General features: G+C 39.7%; 1 protein-coding gene across 2 annotated transcripts in view; it reads right to left on the bottom strand.

The window, feature by feature from the left end:
- CRIM1 (cysteine rich transmembrane BMP regulator 1) overlaps positions 1–18,376 on the bottom strand; it is a 232,441-nt gene extending 214,065 nt beyond the window's left edge. The window contains exons 1-2 of one of the 2 annotated variants that reach the window (XM_054976633.1): positions 17,651–18,376; positions 5,058–5,228 (exon numbers count right to left, since the gene is read on the bottom strand). In XM_054976633.1, the coding sequence (XP_054832608.1) occupies positions 5,058–5,228; positions 17,651–18,002 (523 nt within the window). In that variant the 5' untranslated portion in view covers positions 18,003–18,376. The remainder of the gene's footprint in view (positions 1–5,057; positions 5,229–17,650) is intronic. The other variant, XM_054976641.1, reaches the window with a different exon arrangement.
- Positions 18,377–23,241: the final 4,865 nt, after the last annotated feature.

Here is a 23,241-nt window from a genome sequence, read left to right as displayed (position 1 = left end):
CGGATCCTCGGTTCCGATGTCGGTCTCGGATCCGACCTGGTGGAAGATGCGCTACGGGGCGGCCGCACCGGTCCCTGCGCTGGAGAGGCCGCTCTCGACGCCGAGGCACTCGGGGGACGCGGTTTCGACCCCGACCTCGCGGAGGCCACTGAGCCAGCTCTGGAATGCCGTTCGGCAGAGGGGCTAGGGCCGGCCTTGGAGGAGGGCAACGGGGCGCCTCCGGACATGACCTTCTGCCACAGGGAGGAGTTAAGACGGGCCTTGCGCTCCTGTCGGGCCTTGCTGGTGAAGCCCTGGCAAATCTTACAGGCCGTTACATTATGGGTCTCCCCCAAACAGAACAGGCACAGTTCATGGCCATCGGTCTTGGCCATTTTAGTGTGGCATTGGAGGCAATGCTTGAAGAGAGCCTTTGAGGCCATCTTCAGGGGCACGCGAAAGGAAGGTCAAAAACAGTCCGAGTCAAATTACCGAGTCCACAACAAAGTCCAAACGAGATCCGAAGAATAGTCGAGGTCACGAAGTCCGAAGTCAAAAGCCAAGCAATCAGTCAGAATAAAGCACGAAGCACAAAAGCACAGAGCAACGAAGCTCACGTTCTCTCCAAGCGGCGGCAAGAAGAGAACTGAGGGAAGGGGCCGTTGGTCGCTGGAGGATCACGTGACCGTTTGGGCGGGAAAACGGTCGCTGAGGCGCGCGACAAACGGCCCCTTCGGAGCCATGGAAGCTCTAGAAAATTCTCCGGCGGCTGGCCTGCGCCTGCGCAGTCCCCATGTGTGGAGGCACAGAAGAACGAAGATGAACATACAAGATAGCAGCAAGCAAAGATATACAATTTCTTTTTACTTTTTCCAAACAAGTCTCCTATCTGAGAAGTAAACACACATGTATCCTCAGCCATAAAATTCTTATACAACTGTAGTAATCTTAAATATCATCTACCCTATGTAAATGTAACATTTTTAACATCACACAACTGCAATTGACCACTGCTTTATTTCAAACTATGAAAAACCTTCCACATTTAGGAAGTAACTGGTTAAAGAAAGGTCTTGTTTTCCACTGTATAGCATAGTAGTATTTAAAATCATGATTTATCATTTGGATAGGGAGTATGTTTATGCACGCTGGGAACATACTATGAGAAAGTATTAAAATACTGTGTAGTTTTCTTATAAAATGACATTAATGGAAATGACCAAAAACTAGACATTCCTAACCTTAGAACAGTATGTGTTATGGTATAGTTAAGAGATAATTTTTCTGTAATTTGAACCAGCTCCTACACAATATTTGCATCTGTTTGATTTTGGCATGTTAGAACTAATATGGTAGGATAAATTTCTCCTAATTTAAAATATATTTATAATATGTTATGGTTGTAAAGAATCATACACACAATATATATACCATATGGGTACCAAGTTTTGACATGCTAAAGGAAAGAAAGGTTTCTCTTCACAAGCTTACTAGATATTTCATCCAGGTTGCCATCACAAACTAAAACTGGACAGCTATGAGCAACTAAAAAAAGAATTTGAGAAGAACTGCTTTTTTAAAATAATCTTGTGTTTCTTGACAAATGCTGTAATACCAGTTCAACCAGTTTTAGCTATTCAGCTACTGGAGGCAAACACAGTAGGTTTGGAATGACTTTTGAAAAGGTGTTTTGCTCATTTCTAACTTTAGAACAATTTCATCAAAATGTGTCTTCCATGGGCTAAAACGGGGCTTGAACATTTCATGCATTACTCCAGGAAGCAACAACAGATCCAATTCCACCACTTCCCAAACAATTACAAGTTGTAGATTCCAGGGTTACAGAAAGCAAAGCAGCTCTGGCTATACAGTTTGGTCACTGAGCTATGTTATTAGCTATGATACGATTACTTGCTTTAATAACTTCAAACAAAGCTATTCAACATAACTAACGCACAATGCAGTGTTCTATGTCTCAGCATGTCAGTTAGGATTTAGGATTGCATGTGTTTATTGTAATAACTAGTTCACTGCTAACTGCAGCCTCCTAAATTATACTCTTAAAAGAACTGTCTAGGCAGGCTGATGGAAGGTAGATCAAGATCATGTATGAGGTAGAAAGGATTCATAGAGGGAACAGCATATGATCCAATCTTGAGATCATTACTCATAAATGGATTACTGCTACAAATCTTAATACACTAATATAGAAAGTTCCTTACAAGAACTGTTGACAAGATCTGGGATTATTTTGTTTAGCTGTCAGCAATACAATATTTACTTAAATGTAAGATTAGGTTTTCCTCTAAATCTGCCATAAAAAGAGGAGGTAAATTTTAAATTCGCATACAAGTTACAATTATCTTGTGTATAAATTGGGGAGGGGGGTAATTGTCCCATATAGGAGCACATGGTCCACAGTAGCTTATGCTACATGGCAGCATAAGCAGTACAAAATGTTTCATTTGTAGCCTGTCTGTGAAGGAAGCTGTAATCACATTTCTTCAGTTCCTGGATTTGTAGTACTTTCCACCAGATGCTTAGGATTCTAATATCCATTGACTGGTGTCTGCCGTGAACTATGATGCATGCTGCCTATTCAGAGAAGAACAGAGCATATGAACTCAGTTCAGAGTTTATGTAAGAGGGGCTCATTCCATTCTGGAAGGCACCATGATCTCTTTCCTGATAGCGCTTCCTCATACTAAAAAAGCCAAGATAGATGCTCCAGATGTTCAACATTAAATTCATTTTACTGAGAGCACTTCAGCAGAAATCATGCAAGAACTACTATGCCTAAGTTTTGTAAAAAAAACTGGCTCCAGCTTTAGCTAGATCCCATCTAAGAATTCAGAACTTGTAATCTCCATTTGTTTCCAAAGGACTTCCTTTCAAGTCATTTAAGATAACACAAATAGTGAACAAAGACAACCCAGAACCTCAAAGAGTCTATAGATATTATGTTGCTTAAAGCAGTCTAAAATCTGGAGAAATTTCATGAAGTGTTTTAATATTCAACAATATATTTAGTGCTCTGCTTAATCATTCACTAAGGAACACAGAAAACAGTCCAATCAATTTCCTCTGAGGGGGCTTGTTCTTTTTAAAGAAGTTTGGGAATGTCTGATTTGCACAAATGGAAGAATTTTTTCCTTGAACTGTGACTTTTACTCCTGTTGCAGTATATGATAAAACTTCAGATCCCTTAATTATGTTACAATCAACTCTGAAAAGGTACATCATTGCGTGCATGCATACCCTGCATACAGCAGTAGTGCTGATGACCACTCAATGACAGTGTGTTGAACTGGAGTACAAGCACAAGAATGCACAAAATCTTTGCAGCCATAACTCTCAACTCGGAACCGATCACAGATCATACTCCTTCCCTCTAGTCTCTACCTATTCACTAATAACACACATGAAGCTGACTTATACTGAATCAGGCCACAAGTCCATCAAGGTCCATAGTCTACTCAGACTGGAAGCAGCCCTCCAGAGTCTTTGGTAGAGGTCTTTCATCTCATTTCCCACCTGATCCTAAATAAATTCCATTCCTTAGCCTTTATCACAATAATATAAATCATCATGGCCATTAGTCATGATTACGGATAACCAGGATTCAATGCTAGTTAATCCCAAATCATAGCTGAAACCAGTTAGCATTATCCTTTGCCAAAGCATGACATCATGAAGCCTAAAGCCAGCAGCTTTGCCATGGGCAAGTAAAGAACATGCAACAAAATACCTAGCTTACAGACTAACAGCTGAATTAGAATAAAGTACATCAAATGTCTACAGCTCTATAGTCTTGGGTAAATTGCTCCTACACCAAATCAAGAAAATTATACAATAGAATAATCATTTGTAAAGCTCTTGAAAAGCAAACATTTATCTTAACCATTCTTAAAATATAAATTACCAAATGCTTCCATATGCTCTCAGTTCAAGTGACATTTGGACTTTGCTGGACTGTTATTTTTTCAAATACGATAGCCCTCCACTGGTTGCTTCTTCCCAGAATGCAAGCAGCAATTAAACTGTGAGCCTGTCAGCATCTAATAACAAAGGCCAACAAGACAGGATCTTAAAATCTTGACCTGGAAAATCTGTTTTTTCCCTCCGTTAAAAAATGAAGGGTTTGATGAGCTTCAAAACTTGCACAATGTTTTCTGTCATATTAGGTGTCCCTAACAAAAAGGATTTTGTTTCATTTTAAAAAATGCTGTGAATAGCAGTATTAGTTTCAAATATCTGAGATATCTATAGTATATACATGCTAATTTGATATTATAGATTAGATCTTTTAACACCCACATCCTTTTACTATTCAACCTTTGACATAACGAAGCACTATTAACTCAAATGCTTATAAATGAAAGGTAGGATTTGATTTTCCCTAGGACCTTAATGCTCCTCTACTTTAAGACACCAGCTGAATACACAGAACATGAGAACACATAAAATGTGAACACAAGCTGAACACACAAAACTAACAGATATATTCTAAAGGCAGCTTCTTGAGTGACTTTCCTAGCTGACAATCAGCACACAGAAAAATGCATTAAGTACAGCACAAGTAATTATTTTGCTACATATATATAAGGACAGAAAACTGGTTTCACAGTGGCTTCCTGACACATGTACTCCAAGAAAGACACAAGCCTTACCCCACTTACAACAGCACACATGCTTTTTGTTATAGGTATCTAGATTTAAGCCAAGTGTCCTGTGTGAAGAGATGTGTAAAGATGCAGTGGCAACCAAAAGCTTAACTATATGTGTAAACCATACAATTATATTAACCAGCCCCTCCACTTAGTAAATAATTTTCAAGTACATACTAAGGAGCAATTTTTTCATGATATACAGCCCAAGCAATATACAGTCAATCATTTGCCTCCCATAAGAACAATCTGCTGAGTAGTCACAAAATCAGAAATGCCTCATTAGTCAACTCTATTGCTCTAATATCTCCAGTACTATATGCTTGTTAAAGTATGTAAAATGCATTTTAGGCCTTTAAAGCAATGTGCCATTAACAATTTCAAGTCAAATACTAGTGAATACAGACTTACCTTCAATCTTTTTTAAAGCTGATAGGCAAGAATCCCGGCTTGGAAACTCAAAGGGATTACTACAGGTCCTAATAGTATCACATTCGCATTTTCCATTGATTATATTGCAGCCTGTTATCAGGTTTTCATTGCAAGGCTCAAATCCAAGTAGCTGATCATCCCAGTTTTCATCTAAAAACCAAAATGAAAAAACTATAATACCAGCAGCTCATTAATAATTTTCATTTAAGAAATCTGTACTGTCCAAACACCTATGCATCTAAGACATAAAATGTTAAACACATCTTTAAAGAATCTACTGTGAGATTCTGTAACTAAAACAGCTCCATTTATATGTAATGTAGTAATCCAAAATGAAACTTGAGCAAGAATGCAAAAAGCCCTTCTTCAGCATGCTTATTCTCTTGTTTAAGGACAAAATCTGTATCTTCTTAAAGGAGAAGGAGGTGACAAGTAGAGTTGACAAATAAGGCTCTGAGTTTTCAAGTCTCCTGACCACCAAGCCAATTTGAGTACAGGTGGCTTTGATCATCTCACCTGACAGCACACAATAAGATAGCTCCCTATGAAACTTACCAACTTTATAATAGTCAGACACCCAACCAGGAGGCACCTCCACTATCAGAACCTAACAACTCGGTGGGAAATCCACAAATGGAGGGATTATAATAATAATAATTATCCCTCCACAAATGGAAGAATTATAATTATTATAATGGTGACAGTTTTAAGGCAAGATTTATCAGAAGTCACATAAAAGTTCTACATTAGTGCCTTCCAGGAATTTCAACATACAGAAAAATGAAAGTCTGAAGTGTATTTCAACCTACCAAATGAAAATGGACACTGAAGCAGTATTAATTACCTAATCACTATCTGTCTAGTCCAAGGATCCCCAATCTTTTCCAGCCTGTGAGCAACACTGAAATTCTGACGCAGGGTAGCAAGTACAATCACAAAATGCCTGCTGCAGGAGACAAAGCCACCACAGGGCTTGTCAGGGAATGAAGTTATGAATAAATCTAATAGCAACTTCACATTTAAGAGAGAGCCTGACGCTGAATATTGTTTCTGGAGGCAGCCTATATAGCCTATAATGTTTAATACTGACCTTACCTCTTTGAAACACTTGATTGTTCAGTAACTACTGAAGCACAAATTAATGAGCTCTGCAATCCCTCTAATAGTGTGAGGAAAGAGGGGCAATCTCAGCCACGGGCAAAGGGAAATGTAATGGAAATATTCAAATGATTTTAAATTGTCACCTCTTTCCTATTTGGAAATAAACACATTTTCAAGTTGATAGATGAAAAGCTAGATGTCAGCTTGTTAGGAAAGATCAGGCACATTATCATAGTTGCAGTTTCTTACCAGCTCTGAGAATGCAGCCCAATACAGTAAAACACCTTTAGATATAGAATAGCACTAGCACAGAAGAAAAAATATCAAGTGAGATTTCAGCCACCTTCTGTTTGTTCAAAAGCGGCTGCTGCCATATGGACAACTACACAACAGCTTCTAAACTGACTCACTGCTGAACAGTGTGAATACTGACTATTGGAATATCATCAGCAATACTCAAAGGCCTGCAACCACTCATTTCATCCCAGATTTTAGTAAGAATTTCCTCCCTCTGTTCTACTCACTGGACACATTTTCGTAATCTAAGTATTTCTTTGGCACTATCCTTCATCTGCACATACTGTACATATTTGTGCAGGTGTATCTTGTACCATACTGCATGAGTTCCCTTCCTGTTTGAGTCTAGATAATACATCATATAACATTTTAACCACAAAGTATGCAGTGTGCATGGCAAGTGATGGCCTATATATAAACTTCATAAAGTCAAAAACCTGGTGCAACAGCGTTAAGCACAAAAATACATCCAATGCTAACAAAAACGTTTGTGACACCAGTCTCTCTATAATAGATTCATCAAGAAATTCCTACCTGTCACTTTTAAAGGGGAGGAAAGCAAAAAGTCAAGCCGGAATGAAAGCAAGAAGTCTAGCTGAAAACAAAACCATATCCTAGGCAAGCCTATTTGTATCTATGAATTCTGCCACAAAGCTGACAGCTACAAACAATGCAAAGCGCAAAATTCTGCCGCAGAGTATACCTTGATTACAACTTTCGGCTGCCATTTTTCACACAAATCCCTACTTATCACCCCAAACCCCTCACTGTGTTTTTCAGCTATTTGACTTCAGGTATAAAGACAAACTCCTTATGCAAATAAGCAACTTGAGAAGCAGTTCACATAAATGTACACCCAGAAGAGTTTTAGAAGGGTGGGGCAAATCTACATGCACTAGGCTTTTCTGAACTGCTGCCATAGTATGTAGTATCATTATAAATTGTAAAATATATTCAGGACACCAACAGACAACATATGAAAAAATCTGGGAAAGAAGATGGAAACTTGAAAGCAAAACTAGCAAGAGGCACTAGCAGAAAAGAAGTGATAAATCTTGGCTACGCACTCAAGTCAACAATTGCAATTTTAATAGAACAGACTATTTCAGTATGTGCTGATCTTGGACTCTCAAATATTTTAATATACTTCTTTTTCAAAGGAACACTGAATAATTCCTGATTGAGTCTCCCTAGACAAGTATATGAAGCCTCTTTATACACAGTCAGACCGCTGGTCTAGCAAGGTCTGATTGCCAGACTCTCCAGAGCCTCTGGCAGAAGTCTTTTACAGCTTCCATTACATACTCCTTTTAACTTACAATTCCAGGGATTGAACCTGGGATGTTCTTTATGCAAAACAGAGACTGCACCACTGAGCCACAGCCGCTCCATGCAACAGCCAAAGTGTCACACTCAGTCAGCCTTAAAACCAAGATGCTGAACAAGACTCATTTAGTCACCATTTCCCTTCTCCTTTAAAATCAAAAGTAGTATGCTTACTTCATCCCAGGAAAGAGAATGAACAACTTTAATTTCAGGAAAAAAAGACATCCACTAATCACTGCTGTGAACCCAGGGCTTTCTAGGTATCTGTCAATACCGTTCAAGTATGCCAGGGTAGATGAAAATTCTCAGAGCAAATTTGTTTACAAATTAAGGCTGAGATTGGTAGCTATCTTATTTTTGACCAGTCAGCTGCAAAATCCAATCTTATCTCAATATTACTGTAACACTGGCAAAATGGACTATAAAAGTGAAAGAATTTTAACTTGGGTCAATTCATACATAATTTCCAACCTCAGAGTAGATGATGTGAGATGTACCAATAGTCTTACTCAGTATAAAAACAGCTTTATATGTTCAAGGCTGCAATACTACACGCAGTTACATGACAATATGCTCTAATAAACAATCAGACTTGCTTCAGAGTAAATATGCTGATCATCACTGTAACTCCCTGGCCATTTAGAAAAGAGTTTGGGGGCGTTTTTTTTTTAGAAGTCAGTCCTAAATCTGGTTCAGTTTTTTAAAAACTCTGTTCTTACCTTCTAGATAGTACATGAACAGGAACGTTTTTTCCTAGTAGTGCTCTCCATCTTCTCTTTGGCTGAGAAGCTATCAGGGCAGAAAGAGAAGCTGGAGTTGCTTCTGAAGCACAGAACAACACTGGTTGAAACTGAAAGTAAAAATCAACTGCAAGACTAGTGCTAAGAAGCCCTCAGTGCAGCATATTCTTCTCCCTTAAAAGGTAGTTGCCAAGATGAACCACTTCATCACCATTGGTTGCTTGTTGAGTGTTTTTGTGGAATACTGATTATTGGCTTCTTAAAGTAACAAAAAAAACCCAGCTTTTCTAAAAAGTCCCAAAAGGTATGAGCATTTGCAGGAAGGGGATACAGGTTGGGCAGGAATTCCCAGCAGGGCACCCGTTAATTCGTTTCCAAAGACCAACTTGTTTAAGTATCTGGGATAAACACTAAAGACCATTGAATGGAAGACGACAACATTTTGGAACCACTCTCAGTAAAGTCATCCTAAGCAGTCACAATGCATCTGTGTCCTCTGTGTCCCTGGGTTCAGTAGTTTCTACATGTGGTCATGCAGGGAAAAGCCCCCTCCCTTTAAGAAAAAAAGCAGTGGCTCTTTCTCAAGGCAGAGAACCAATACAAGCCCTTCCTCCATGGCAGCCATTTTGTAACAGCCATGGTGGCACTGATAGCTTTTCTTAAAACTTCAGAAGTGTCTGCATGTTCAACAAGGTTGAAGGTCTCCATCATACAAGGAGTCTCTCATTAGTGCTGACAGCAAACATAATCACTCTGTGTGTGACTAAGAGAAAAGCCATAGATACCAAGCAAATCCTTGTCAGGCATGTACCTGTTTAATTGAAGTGTGTCCTGAGGCAACAGCATCCCAAGAATGAAAGTAAGTAACTGGTACTTGTTCTCACCACCAAGCTAAATAATCTAGAATGACTCCTTGCCTTAAAATCTGACAGATACAAAATATTTGTATCTTTAAGACATTATTGCTCTCTACTTTAGATTTTCAAAGCATCTCCTTGTTTGATGGTAGAAAGTGCTGTCAAGTCATAGCTGACATGGCAACCCCTACTGGGGTTTTCAAGGCAAGAGACTAATGCAGGTAGATTGCCATTGCCTGCCTCTGTATAGAGATCCTGGTCTTCCTTGGAGGCATTCCAAATAATTACTTAGCCAAGGCCAATCCTGCTTAGCTTCCAAGATCTGACTTGCCTGAATCATCCTTCTTTATAATAGTTCTCAAAATACCAAAGAATGATGGAAACTTACATCACTATTGATACAGTCTTCTGCAAACTTAAAAGTAAGGACCACCACACTCTAAAGTTAATATTGGCTATAAGCGGCTATAAGCGTCCACAATAAAATCTAAATCAAAGTAGTAGTGCAATACCTTTAGGACTAACCAAAAAGTCAGAAGAAATGAAACTGTAAGTCCCTGATCATTAGTTTCAGTTACAAGGAGCAATAGGTTATGTAAAATATTTTTATTAGAAGAACAGGATAGGAAAAGTTAAATCAAGGACACACATACTGTACAGAAGAGAATAATTTCAGAGCCCACAACAGAATGTACTGCTGTGACAGTAAAATCATACCATTAAAGCTTCCATTCTTTGAGGCTTCCAGATAATACCTTCAAAACTCTGCAGAAAACTGTACAATTTATCTACACTTGACAATACAAATGCCTAAGATCACTTCCACCCCAAAAGAGCCAATTAGCAAAGCTTAAAGTTCTTTAATATATACAAGATGAGATAAATCAAAAAGTGATGGAATCAAGGAATGTGCATATTCACTGAAGCTGAATCAGTTAGCAAGCCTTGGCGGACCTGATGAGAGCAAAAAGGCGGGGTATAAATTTGTAAATAAATAAATGTTCATGAGCCAATAGCTTAAACATCTACGGCTCTCTTCCTAGTCAATCAATTCCCATTAGTGCCAGCTTCTAAACAGGCACCCAACTATAGTTAACAAGATTCATATCTGGATACCCAGGCAGGCCACTTTTCTAAACCGTGCTTCTTCCCACTGCCCACCCAGGGTCAGTGTACCACACATTATAGGTGTTTGCACACAGACCAGCAAGTAATATTTTGCAGATGAGCAATAACTTTCTGAAACTGCATTAGCATTTAACCATGGGGCAGTTGATTAGAGGAAATATACAGCAAGGCATCATACCCATCAACATTCTTCAGCCAACTGCCACTGGGACTTTCCCACTAAAGAAAGCCAATTTAATCAGTAAGTAGCCAATATCCTGCACCAGTAGCCAGGGAAAGAAGAGAGCTCCATCTATTGGCCTTTTGGGGCCAGCTGTATTCCTTAAGATTGTTACCTCAGCTACTGACACTTAAATTACATTTAAAATTCAAGATCACAGTGATGCATATTCATTGCAGCCAAGCAAATTGTAAGTGTCAAACTCCCTTCCCCCATCACTTCTTACCCCTCACCATTTGGTCTTTCATATTATACATTCTAGAATGCAAGTCACCTAGCTGGAGAGGCCCAAGGTATTTTGGTGCCTCCAAAAAATGTAAATAGCACCTTCCCAGCTAATAAAAAACATAACCGTTGTCTACTTCTTAATCAAACTTCAAACCTAATGCCATGCGGAAAAAAGCCCCTTAACACCAGTGGCTATAACTAAGAAAGAAGCAGCAGTCTCCCTCTGTGCCTGTTGTACCAGTGGAAGGACTGATGGCAGAACCATGTCCCTGATTTTTTTTCTCTAGCTTTCCCTAAGTCATAGGGGCTTCAGGGAAAGATCCGTTTCCATTAAGAGCTTGTATTTGCAATGGGCTGGATCCAACCAAGAATCAAAGGTTCCATGCGTACTCTTGCGCCACAAAATGATATGCCTTTCCCTATATCCTACACTTTAACAATATACCATATTATAACTACTTATCTTTCTCTCCTTGCTGTACCACCTTCCTTTCAATTAAGAATTCCAAAACAATAAGAATTCCTCCTATGTTTTATCACAAGGCATATCTACATGGTTTTATTTCATTGTTGCATCATTTTCAACACAAGTAGATGCAGTTCTGTAAAATACTAATTTTCTAACAAAGCAAATATTGTCCTTTAAAGCAATTGTTCTTTAAAGTCCTAACTTTAGTTCTTAAAAACTGCCAATATTTAAATGCTCAAACAGAAAAATATGCAGAAAAATTGATCTGTTTTACAACAAATCCTAGGCATTAGTTCAACGGTATTTGCTGCCTAGTAAGTAAGCTTAAGATTACCGTCTTAGGAGTTTATTCAGCAAGTAACTCCAGCATAATTAATGGAACCAAATTTGTGCCCCCTTTACAAATGAACACTAGTGATGTTATAAAAATCAGTAACTGGGGCATCTTCATGACCCCAAGGTATCTGCATGTACTGTAACAGAAAACGTAAGTTGTTTCTTATGATATGGTCTATAATGTAAAAAAGTTTTGAACATACTAGATATTTCGTGCACGGAAATAGAACAAGTCATCTTTTAGATAACTTTAAGTTCTACAATTTTGTGAGTACAGTACTGTCTTATAACAACAACATACAATTTATATACCGCCCTTCAGGACAATTTAACGCCCACTCAAAGTATTTTACAAAGTATGTCATTATTATCCCTACAACAACAATCATCCTGTGAGATGGGTAGGCTGAGAGAGCACCAAGAAGTTGTGACTGACCTAACGTCACCCAGCTGGCTTCAAGTGGAGGAGTGGGGAATCAAACCTGGTTCTCCAGATTAGAGTCCCATGCTCTTAACCACTACACTAAACTGGCTCTCTTACAAAAAAAAGGACTCAGTGCTAGATTAATTATGACCTCCCTATGAATGTCTTTTTATGCAACATGATCGAACTATTAGGAGTATGCATCTCACAGCTGTATAAAGATCATAATTATAAACACTATATATAAAAACACAACTTTGTAAAGAAAATGGTTATTCCGGTATATTGATAACTAGTGAAGCCTTGTCTTTGAGGGACAGTCTCATGGTAGCTTTTACTGTAAATTGCTTTCAACATAGTATTTTGGAATACTTGTATTAAAAAATTATATGGAGACAATTGCTGAATGCACTTTGTTCCCTTAGCGTGCCAAAATTTTGTTCACCTACCATGAGAGTTAAGCACAAGTACCTCCAGTATCCAAAAAGAGAATTTTATCAGTTTACAAAATTAAGTCTAAATTCTCAGTCCATTGTGTACTAAAGTATCAAACAGTTTTAACCATCACATATAATATTCACATAAGGCTACAGAAGCTTAAACCAGACTGATTTCTTAGCAAACAGATTAGCCTGAACAGAATACCATATAATCCTGGCAGATTTTTAAAAAAACATTGCTTTATCTACTTTGTGCAAAAATAGCAGTATCAGCAGACAGTCTTAATATCACACTGCATTCAGAGTTACAAAATGTTTAAAGACATTGACATTCAGAATTTATACTATTTCTCAAACCAAAACTAATCTTCAAACATCAGCACAAAGTTGCTGCATGCAAATATTTCCTTTGAAGTTCAACAAGGAAAACAAGTACAACAAAAACCTAAGAGCATTTATGCACTATAGTCTTAGGAGAGTGTTAAATACGATAGTTTTGGTTTCTTGAATAATTTTGTGACATGATTAGGATCTTGAACAGAATTTTTAGCATGATACTAAACAGCAACTACCTGGATTGATTGAAGAAAGCCATGTCACAAGTGTTATCAAAATTAAACAGGTCTGTAGTGTACCTATGACCTCACCAAAAGCAGTAGAATGGTTTATAAGCATTCAAATTAATAACACAATACTTGGAAGCTCAGACATGCATGCCATGCAGACGTAAGGAAACTTAGGTTTACAAAAACTCATCCATTATGGTATAGTATAGAGAAGGATGAAGAGGCTCTAGACATGTGATTTTACTTTAAATTTCAGGCAAAATAGTTCAGATTATCAATCACAAAGTACGTTCTAAAATTATCGCAAATTCTAATTCCAAAAGTACAACATTCATTTGTGAGCTTATTGCATTAAAAACCCAACAAGATTACTTATATTAATTTTGGGGAGAAAAATTGATTTCATGTATGATGTTCATGTTTCACAATAATACTTCCAGAAGCATTACACACTAGCCGGATTAGTACTGTTACAGAAGTCTTCAGTCATGGCATACAAATATCCACATTTGGAGATCTACACAGCTAAAAGAAGCCAACAAGCTGTTTCAAAACCTTCTTCAACAACAGAAGTGACTGCTGTCAATAGCTAGATGATTAATTCCAGGCTGAAGATGGCAAATAGGGAAATGCCATTTCTTCCGTATGTAAATAAGAGCCTGATTCTGCACCTCAGAGAACAATTTTGTTCATTAGCAGCTAATGACCAATACACTATTTTTGAAGAGCTGCCTAAGCACTTTAGTTTTTAACAAAAAAAGGCTCTCTACTAGTCTATGGCTTTATCTTCTCATATTAAAAACTTAAAAGTTATGAAGTGATGCCACACTATTCCTACTAATACTCAAATTGATGAAACCCTCTTCACTTCACAGTCCTTTGGTTCTCTGTATGGTTTTCCCTCTTTCATCTATGTACTTTCTTCCTAACTTTCCAATATATGTGGCATCACATCATTCAGATAACCATTTTGGCTTCCCCTATAAGCATAACGGTTACAATGATGTTAATCTTATTTCTAATGGGATACCATTGATGTCACTATGCATTTTAAAGGTCCAAGGCCTCTTCTCTCGCAGCTTACATAAAATTGTTTCTATGACAATATGCGACAGATTCTGTAAGTTCATGTAGATGCAAGCTAACCAATAATAGTTTTTATGTTGCTTGATCTACAGTAAGACTGGAAAAATACCAGCTGAATTACAGCTGTATTCAATGCAATTATGCTACAGGGACGATAGCTAGACCGATAAGTAAAACAAATTTCTAGATTTCACCAGCGCATGAGCACTAACCTGGAGATCAATAAATTTTCCTAACAAAAGAAAATTAGTGTTACAATCTCGGGTGTAAGCTAAAAATGTGGTGAAATGCAGCCAATCGCAACAATCCCATTCCTTCTAAGTGACAAGAACTCATAAGTGAATTAAGCATAAATATGAAGACTTGCTTCATAACAAGCTTCCATACTGTTTTTTCCTTTAAAGAAAAAACACTTTTATATGATCCTGATCACATTACTACTATTGATCATACCTATGAAGTCTGAACACATAAGCACCAGAAAGTACATTATTACTTGGTTCTGATACCTATCAGCACGTTCCTTCCCAAGCATGCATGATCACAGTTCTACAGGAAAAAAGAGCAGTTACGAATGTAAGAGTTTTATAGTATTAAAAACATTAGAGAAAGCATACCTGTAGTCAGTATTTTGCAACAGCCATAGAAATAAAATATGTAAAAAGGATGTCATCTTCTGCGCTGTACATTTAAGGCAACTTTCTTAGTGCTAAATGCATCACTTCTAAAGAATTATAATTCTCAGTTGTTCCCATTTTAAACAATCTTAATCTCTGTTGGACTAGGAAAACAAATTACTCTGATTTCAAATTTTTTCCATGAATCTTTTACACAGCTTCAAAATAAATTCTTCGTTGTGACCAGTAGAGGTCATTTCAGTATTAAAAATGCACTGGAAGAAACCGATTCAAAAGGGAGATTTGAAAAAATACAAAAATGTTCTCCAAAAACTACATTAGCAGCTTCTGTAGCAAAGATTTCATCTACAAACTACATTCATATCAGTATTTCTCACTGTAATAACAGATGAAAAAATATTGTGATGTAAACTGTACCTCTAGTTTTAACAACCTATTGAAAATTCTTAAAATCTTACTCTTACCTGCATGCTTAAATAAAAAGACTTGCGAACCTCATAAAAATGCAAACAGCTATCAAGTATTCATCCAACTGGTGTGTGAGATTAACAATATCAACTAGTTAATTTCCTCAGATAATGTCCTTGTGATAGTTAGGATGGGCAGTGTCATTAAGCCCTTATACAAAAATAAATTCTCATTATGTTTAGCAGGGGATGCCAGATTCACTTCTAGCTTAATTCAAGTACCACAAAGATTATATCACTTTAAAAAATAATTCATCTAAAATTTCCAGAAAGCTTTGCACTACTATACATTAAAGGTGTCTGGTGCTAAGGTATGACAACAGGTTTTCAGCATAATTCTACACTACCATCACTTTGAAGTACACTCAAAATATACCACAGCAGAATGGATAATTCAACTTGTTCCATAACAGAAATTTCTTTTGCTACTTATTCATTCAATATAGTTGCATGTTTTACACATATAACTTGCATAAAGCAGCAAATAGTTAAGTACTACAAGAAGGAATACAACTGACATTATCAGAAATATGCTAGAAACTAGATAGACCTATGATGATTTCCATCATGCCAAACTGAGCAAAAAGGGGTGGGAGGAGAAGTCAGTCTTATTTACATCAAAACAAGGTGTAGTAATACTAAATTACAAGCTAACATACTATAAGGTAATGTTCAGGTATGTCATTTTTCAGAAACAGGGAAAAGATTATGGTGCTTTTAACAGTTTTTTTGGATGACTGCCTCTGTCTTCTCAAAGGAATTTCTGAACTCTCTGCAATTTCTGAACTCTCTGCAGCCCTCTAGTGGATCAACAAAAACCGTATTTCTGCAAATAGCTAACAGGAGAGAGGAGAAAATTTTCCACACTAGGTAAACAGATGATAAAAGAAACAGTCTGAACTCTTATGATACATGTACAAATATTTTGCCTGACTGCTATCTGTGCACTAACAGGACTCCACCTATTATAAAGTAAACTGAAGGTGATAAAAATATGAATGGACTTTTTCTCCATTTTTTGCATGAAATGAAACAATTTCTCTTCTCCCCATCCTGGGTAGAAAAGTGACTGGAATAAGAATAGTAAATTGCAACAGATAATCACACTTTGTTTCTTTAACACCTCCAAAATTAGCAACATGTGCTTCTGATTGGAGACTACTGCAATCCCTAAGATAAAAGTATACCAATTAAGATAATGTTAAACAACTTTTACAATACCATCAATATGATGTTAATATAAGTCTATATTCTCAAGGTATCTGCAGCATTTTGGAAAATGTCATTAAAGAAAATGAAGCACTAGTGACAGCCTAAACTGCTGTCAAAACAGTGACCAAAATTGCAAAAAAGTCTGGCCAGGGTATCACTCTATATACACTTATTTACAAATATAGATAAAAACAACTTGCAGATTATAATAATATTGAGTGTATCTATTAGGAAGCAAGTCTCACTGTAGTCAGTACTACTCACTTCCTAGTCAACATGCATAGGCACAGGCCGTAAAGCAGGTAGGGAAACAGACACCAATGTCAAAGGAAACAGCAAACTGAATGGTTAGCAGCACCAGATGTTTAAATTAAACACACACTGACCCATTTCTTCCACAGAAAAGCAAAAAGCCGAGTTTCTATTTTTATTACCCATCACAAGACCAGTACAGGGCTTGAAACTGGTAGGAATAATAAACAAAAGGAAATTATTTTAATAAAAAAAGAACTAAAAACATCCATCCACCTCGTAAGGACGAATAGTTCCAATACCAGCAGAACTCCAGAAATGTATGGGGAGGGGGGCGTGTTTAAAGAAGCAGTCAGCAGATGCGTATTTGATGCAGCCGAAAATGGAAAATAATGGGGGGGGGGGTGAAAGAAAAAAGACACATCATAAAACCACGTTAACAAGGAGGGGAAACATACGCCACAAAGCTAGCCTTCATCCTTCCTTGGAACAGAACTGCCACCCTTCAAGGTATTCATGGTATTATTGCACATCAACACTGCGCTGAAAATGGGGTAACAGAAAAGAGAAACTCCGAAGCACCACAATCCATCTACTGGCTTTTTCGGGGGGGGGGGGGGATAAAACTGGGAAAAGACAGCGGGGTCCACAAACACCCCAGCCCTTTCCTTCTGCTCTCCATCCCCACGACACGGCACGCGCTACTTCAAGGCTCCCCGAAAGGAGGAGGGGCGGCGCAGCGGTTTGCACCGGTGTCTGGAGGGGAAGCGATCCACCGCCTTTACCTTCACAGACGCCCGCTTCGTACTCGGTGAGGGAGTCCCCGTTGAGCGGAGGGCGGATGACACAGCGCAGCCCCCGGTCGCAGGCTCCATGGAGCCCAAAGAATCCCCCGCAGCTCTCGTTGCGCTGCCGGGCGCACATGAAGCAGCAGCCGCAGATGTCCAGAACGACGCCGCCGGGGCAGTTCTTGGGCTCCTCGCACCTAGACTCGTCGCACGGCAAGCAGACGAACGCCCGCGTCCCGGACTCCCCCCAGAGCAACAGCGCCAGGAGCAGCAGCCGCCCCGCCGCCAGGTGCCAGCCGCCGCCGACACCCCGGCGCCTCCGCCCCGCTGCCGACGCTGCCAGGTACATCCCGGCCAGGGCCGAAAAAGTCCCCGCGAGTCCGTTCGGAATCTCTGGGTCCCGCACAGACCAGCCCAGTCGCCGCGGCGGCGGCGGCGCCTCCTCCCGCGGCCCCTCGATAAAAGTTTCCTCTTAGCGGCGGAGGCTCCAGCCAAACTTCTACTCCAGGCGGCTTCCCGCTCCTCGCCGCCCTCGCTGTGTAAAGCGCTGGTCCCTCGCAGGCGCAGATTTGTGTGCGCGCGTGCGTCCCCCAGCCGACTGGCCCGGTTCTCCGAGGCCCCGCGGCTACCTCGCACGCGGCCACTACGCAGCTGCTTTAACGGGCGCCAGCGAGCGGCCACAAGCCCAGCCACAGCGCTCACCCCAACTACTCAACTCCGGACTCTCCCGCTGCCTCCGACTTTCGCAGCGGCCGACGTTCTCCCCTCACCCCCTCCCAATCCTCCCCCATTGGGCGGTGGCGAACCTAGCTCCGCCCCAGATTTGCTTCCTTCCTGCTCATTGGACAATCCCGCTGTTTCGCTCCGCCTCTCTCCCCAAGCCTTTCTCTCTGTGGCGGAGCTGGGAAAGGCGCTGCGGCTTGGGCCTCACGGCCTCTCCTCCCCCTGCGCTAGCCTCGCACCTCACGCTCTGCCCCGCCCCTGGCCGCGGCGTTCAGTTCCGAGAGGCGGGTAGGGGAATGGGCTGACCCGGCGGTCCAGTGGGATGCTCAGCCTGACGGCCCCCAATTAAAGAAAGGGCAGCGTTGAGGAAAAGAGAAATGAGACAGAGAAAGACATTCTCGGCTATATGTTGTAGAACGGAGCAGATTCGAAAGCTGAGATTATGTGTGGGAGTAAACTCCGTTCAATTTCAACTTAATTGACTACCTCAAAGTATCTATAGAATCGCATGGCAGAACTTCTGGAGCATGCAGGCTCTTCATTGAGCTTTGGGATTGTCGGACAACCTTTTAAAAAAAGAAAGGCGAATAGATTTTTAAGAATCGAAATAGGAAACCTATGCCAAATCAGCCACAAAGTTCTCTTTTTGGAATTTGATTTGGTAAGGCACAATAATGCTGCTTTGGAGAACCTCAGGCTGCCTGCAGAGTACATCTTGGGCTCATAGGACATGATAATTCAAAAGTTATGAACCCTCCTGTTTTTCTCTTGGGCCTAAAAAGTTTGGAAAACTGTGTGCACCGATTGACAGTGAGGGACTACAGTCTTGCCTGTTTCCAGGAGTGGTGTTTGGGTGGGCCAGAGAGGAAAGCTTTCACACACAAACACACACCCCTTTTTCAAGCCTGAAGGAATGCCTATATCTCTGGCCTACGCCCTGGTTCTGTATGTGGAATGGCTGGATGTTTTCCCACACTCACACAAACACTGAAATAAAAAAAAAACAGTATCCCTGTCAAAGGTGGTGGACATACATTCAAGGAGGAATTAGCTTTCTATAGCTATTTGCTTGGAAATCTTCAAAGACAATACCCTGGGACTGGGGCAAACTAGAGAGGGTGGCTCAGGACTTTTGGTTGTTCCAGCAGATCAGTCTTATGCTGCTATGCTGCCATCAAGTACAGCAAGCCAGCAATTTGACACGATTCCTCTTCAGAGACACCGACCTTCCACCTTTTGCATTCACATCAGCCCTGAGCTTTTCATTGTCCCTTTCAAAACAGCACATGTGATGGTGTGTGTATAAACTTTGGATCTTAACAAATATAGTCCCTGAGCATATTATCAGTCTCCACTGGAGCAAAAATACGAATCTTTCCCAATTATCAGTAAATCTCCTGTCAAACTGCTGCCCTTGTCTGAATAAAAACAGAACATTCCTCCAAAGGAACACATGTATATGAAAAATTGAGCAAGAGAGAAAAAGAGAGAGAGTGTGAGGGAACTAAGACCCAATTGAATTAAACATCTGAGCCACAGCCCGAAGGAGAAATAATGAAGAGTGACTAATCAGAGGAGAGAAATATTCAAAACAATGCTTGCTCACTGAGCTCTCAGTAAAGTAGCAAGCCCCCAAGAGGACAAGGTGGAAATAGAAAGCAAAGGAACCTAGCAGCTGTTTGGCTCCAGCAGCTCCTTGTTCACAACAATGCCCTGTACAATTTTAACTGAAGCAGGAATGAGTGAAACAGTAAGGAGATGATGTCACAGTATTAGAATCACCCCAGAATCAACTTTCTCTTACAGTAATCTCAAGGTCAGAAATGCCAGTGTTCTCATACTGTTTTTAACTTTTGTCTTTAGTCAAATACAATATTAAATAAACAGTGTTTCACTTGGGTGGGGACATTGGTCTGAAAAGGTTTCTTGAGAGCAATTGCTGAATATTTTTTAAAAATCTCTTTTTCTTCTTCAGTAAGAACAGCAAGCTGGGGACCTGTGAGGAATCACCATGTGATTCGAAATCCCACCCGAAGTCCAGTTACCCCTCAAATTCTTACCTCAAGCATTCTGTGAGCTCTCAGAAGCTTAAACAGAATGACCCCCCCCCTTATTTTTGACTGACGCTCAGCTACCTGCTCTCATAAATCCTTCTCTTCTTGAGCACAATATTCCTTAGGGCTTTTTGAGTTTTTTCTTCATTTTGCTAATGTACATACTCATATTTTTCTGCATCCTGATATACATAAAGGCCTCTGCCATGTCTGGGTGGCCTCATTCTACACTTTCATTATGCACACAGGAGTCAATCAATGTAGATAGAGTAATAATGGTGCACATTTCACTTGTGACTCTCCTCAAAATCTGATGTGCACCTTATAGCTTTTTCGACAGAAGCTGATGGAAACAGATTGGTAATTAAGAAGAATTAAACCCTTGAAACCCCTGCAGTCTGCATCATCAACCACAACAAATCTAAACAATGTAATGATATTTACTTGTGTTTACTCCTTGTTATTCTGGTGTCTCCCATCCAAATGAAAAGGAAACTATCTATGAATTTATGACAAGAAAAAGCCTTTCTTTCTTTTTTGGTATTCTGTTATCTCTTGGAATTGAAGCCAAGTAGACTATTAAACAGCATAAAGAATTCCTTGTGTTTCTCATGTTTAGGTGTTTAATAGCAGGATTTATGACATTGTTCATATTTATGGAATGAATTCTTTGACAATTTATGTTTTGAGCTGAATATCAGAGGAGAGTGAACCTTATATTGAGACTATCTATTTCTTGGTTACCTGAAAATGAAGAAAGAATTTTTAAAAATGATTATTCATTGAGTGGGGTTGTTCTCTGTATGATTCAGTGCAGAATTGTTCAGGATGGTATAGAGATGCATTTTGCCACCCAGAGTGTTCCAGAGACTGCTCTTTCAGTCTCAATCACTTTAGGCATGCAGAGTAATCATTTGGGGTATGCTTGATATTCATATTAACAACACTGATTTTGGCATTTAATTTCAATTATAACCCAGTGTAATTTCCTTTTCCAATAGCTTGCATGCATATGCTCCAGATTGCTATTTCAAACTCAACCCACCAGCCAAATGCTTGTTTTGGACAGATTATACTATCTCTTGGATTGGCTACTATCTCTTAGGTAGAAGGTTTCAGTCTAGGTATAGTAAGCAAACTTTAGTGCAAATTGTGACAATCATGTATATACGTATATATGAAAGTCACAACCAATTTATGGAGACCCCAGTAAGGGGTTTTCAAGGCAAGTGAAAATCAGAGGTGGTTTATCGATGCTTTCTTCTGCAGTCTTACTTGGTGGTCCCCATTAAGTATAATATACCATTCCACATCCTCTAACTGTGACAGTTACTCTCCACCCAAAATATATTGGTGTGGTTATTGTTAATATCAGCTTTTATATGCCCTTGGCTCTCTTAGCACTCACAAATTCCTTAGAAGTTGTAATAACTAGCTGTATGCTGAGTAGACCTGGGCACAAACGGGGGAAAAAAATGAACACGCTATTTATTGTTTGTTGCCATCCACAAACAAGGACAAACAAACAGTAATGAACATGACCTGTTAATGAACATGTTTACTGTTCGTTATTCATGGAGAGCAAACCAAGCATAAATGGAAGATTCCCCAACAATCAGAAACCATGGAAGGGAACACCCTGGGAACCCCAAGAACACTACAAGGTGTTAATAAACTTATTTGCCAATGTAATAAAGTAAAATATAAATATTTACAACTTAATAAACAACAATAAATCCAACATTACAAAATTGCATGAGTCATGATACATCTACGCAGTCCATCATGTCTCCAATGGCAATGGGGTCAACCTTAAGAACCCCACATCGATGTTTTAAGCTCAATGACTGTAATAATAACCAAAGCCCAATGGCTATAGTGGCACAAAGTCTGAAAACGGCTTTGCCCCAAATGTATTTCCAAAGCTCAATGGCTTAGATGGCTGGGAATCACCAGGATGTTGGCAACGAGTCTGCTAGCTTCTTGCTCCACTTGTTTCGTCACTTCTTCTTCACAGCCAGTAATTGCGCTCAGCCAGCATTAACAATTCCAAAAAGGACTGTATGTCCTGTCATAATCAGTCAATGTAATTCAACTGCGGGTCACAACTGAATTACATTGTCCATCTGCAAACCCTCTATGAAGGGCTGGGAACAGTGTCCTCCTTGTTACTCCAGGGGAAAGAGTGCAACTTGGAACACATCTGCTGTTGTGGAGGCAAGGGGATTCCTTTCCACACTCAAGCCTGTGGGTGAAAGAACGTGGATTTGCACAGCACAACAGCACTTTCTTCACTTCTTCCCCACCTAAAGGAGGACCTTCCCCTACATCTTGAATGTTGACTATCAGGTTGGAACATTCTTTGGAGTTGAGAACATATTACGGACAACTTGTGGACATAGACAGAGAGACATTGTTCTGTATTGATTTGTACATATGCAATTCCACATGTATTTCTTTATTCTTTATTCATTGACTGTGTATTGGTTTAAGTAGACTGTGTATTGGTTAAAGTATTCATTGTGATAGATAAAATAGTTTTTGCTAGTGGCTGTGATTCATATATGATGTTAGAAGAGTGATTTAGCAGTAAGCAGACACTATTGGATTTTGTATACAGTTTAAAATTTTTGGGGAAACCCTTTTGGCAATGGCTCTCTTCCCACCTTCTCCCACCTCCTACTCCTCCTTCTCTGCTGCCTACCCCTTGCCCCTGCCCAGTTCCCTCCATCCTACCTTCTCTGCCTGGAAACAGAGCACAGCTCTGCGGAGCTCCTTTATCCAGCACTGCATATCGCCCTCCTGCATGGT

Source organism: Eublepharis macularius, chromosome 1 (genome assembly GCF_028583425.1).
Source record: "Eublepharis macularius isolate TG4126 chromosome 1, MPM_Emac_v1.0, whole genome shotgun sequence".
NCBI classification, from domain to species: Eukaryota; Metazoa; Chordata; class Lepidosauria; order Squamata; family Eublepharidae; genus Eublepharis; species Eublepharis macularius.
The sequence above is the reverse complement of the archived record's forward strand: the minus strand, read 5'-3'. Positions and strand labels throughout refer to the sequence as shown.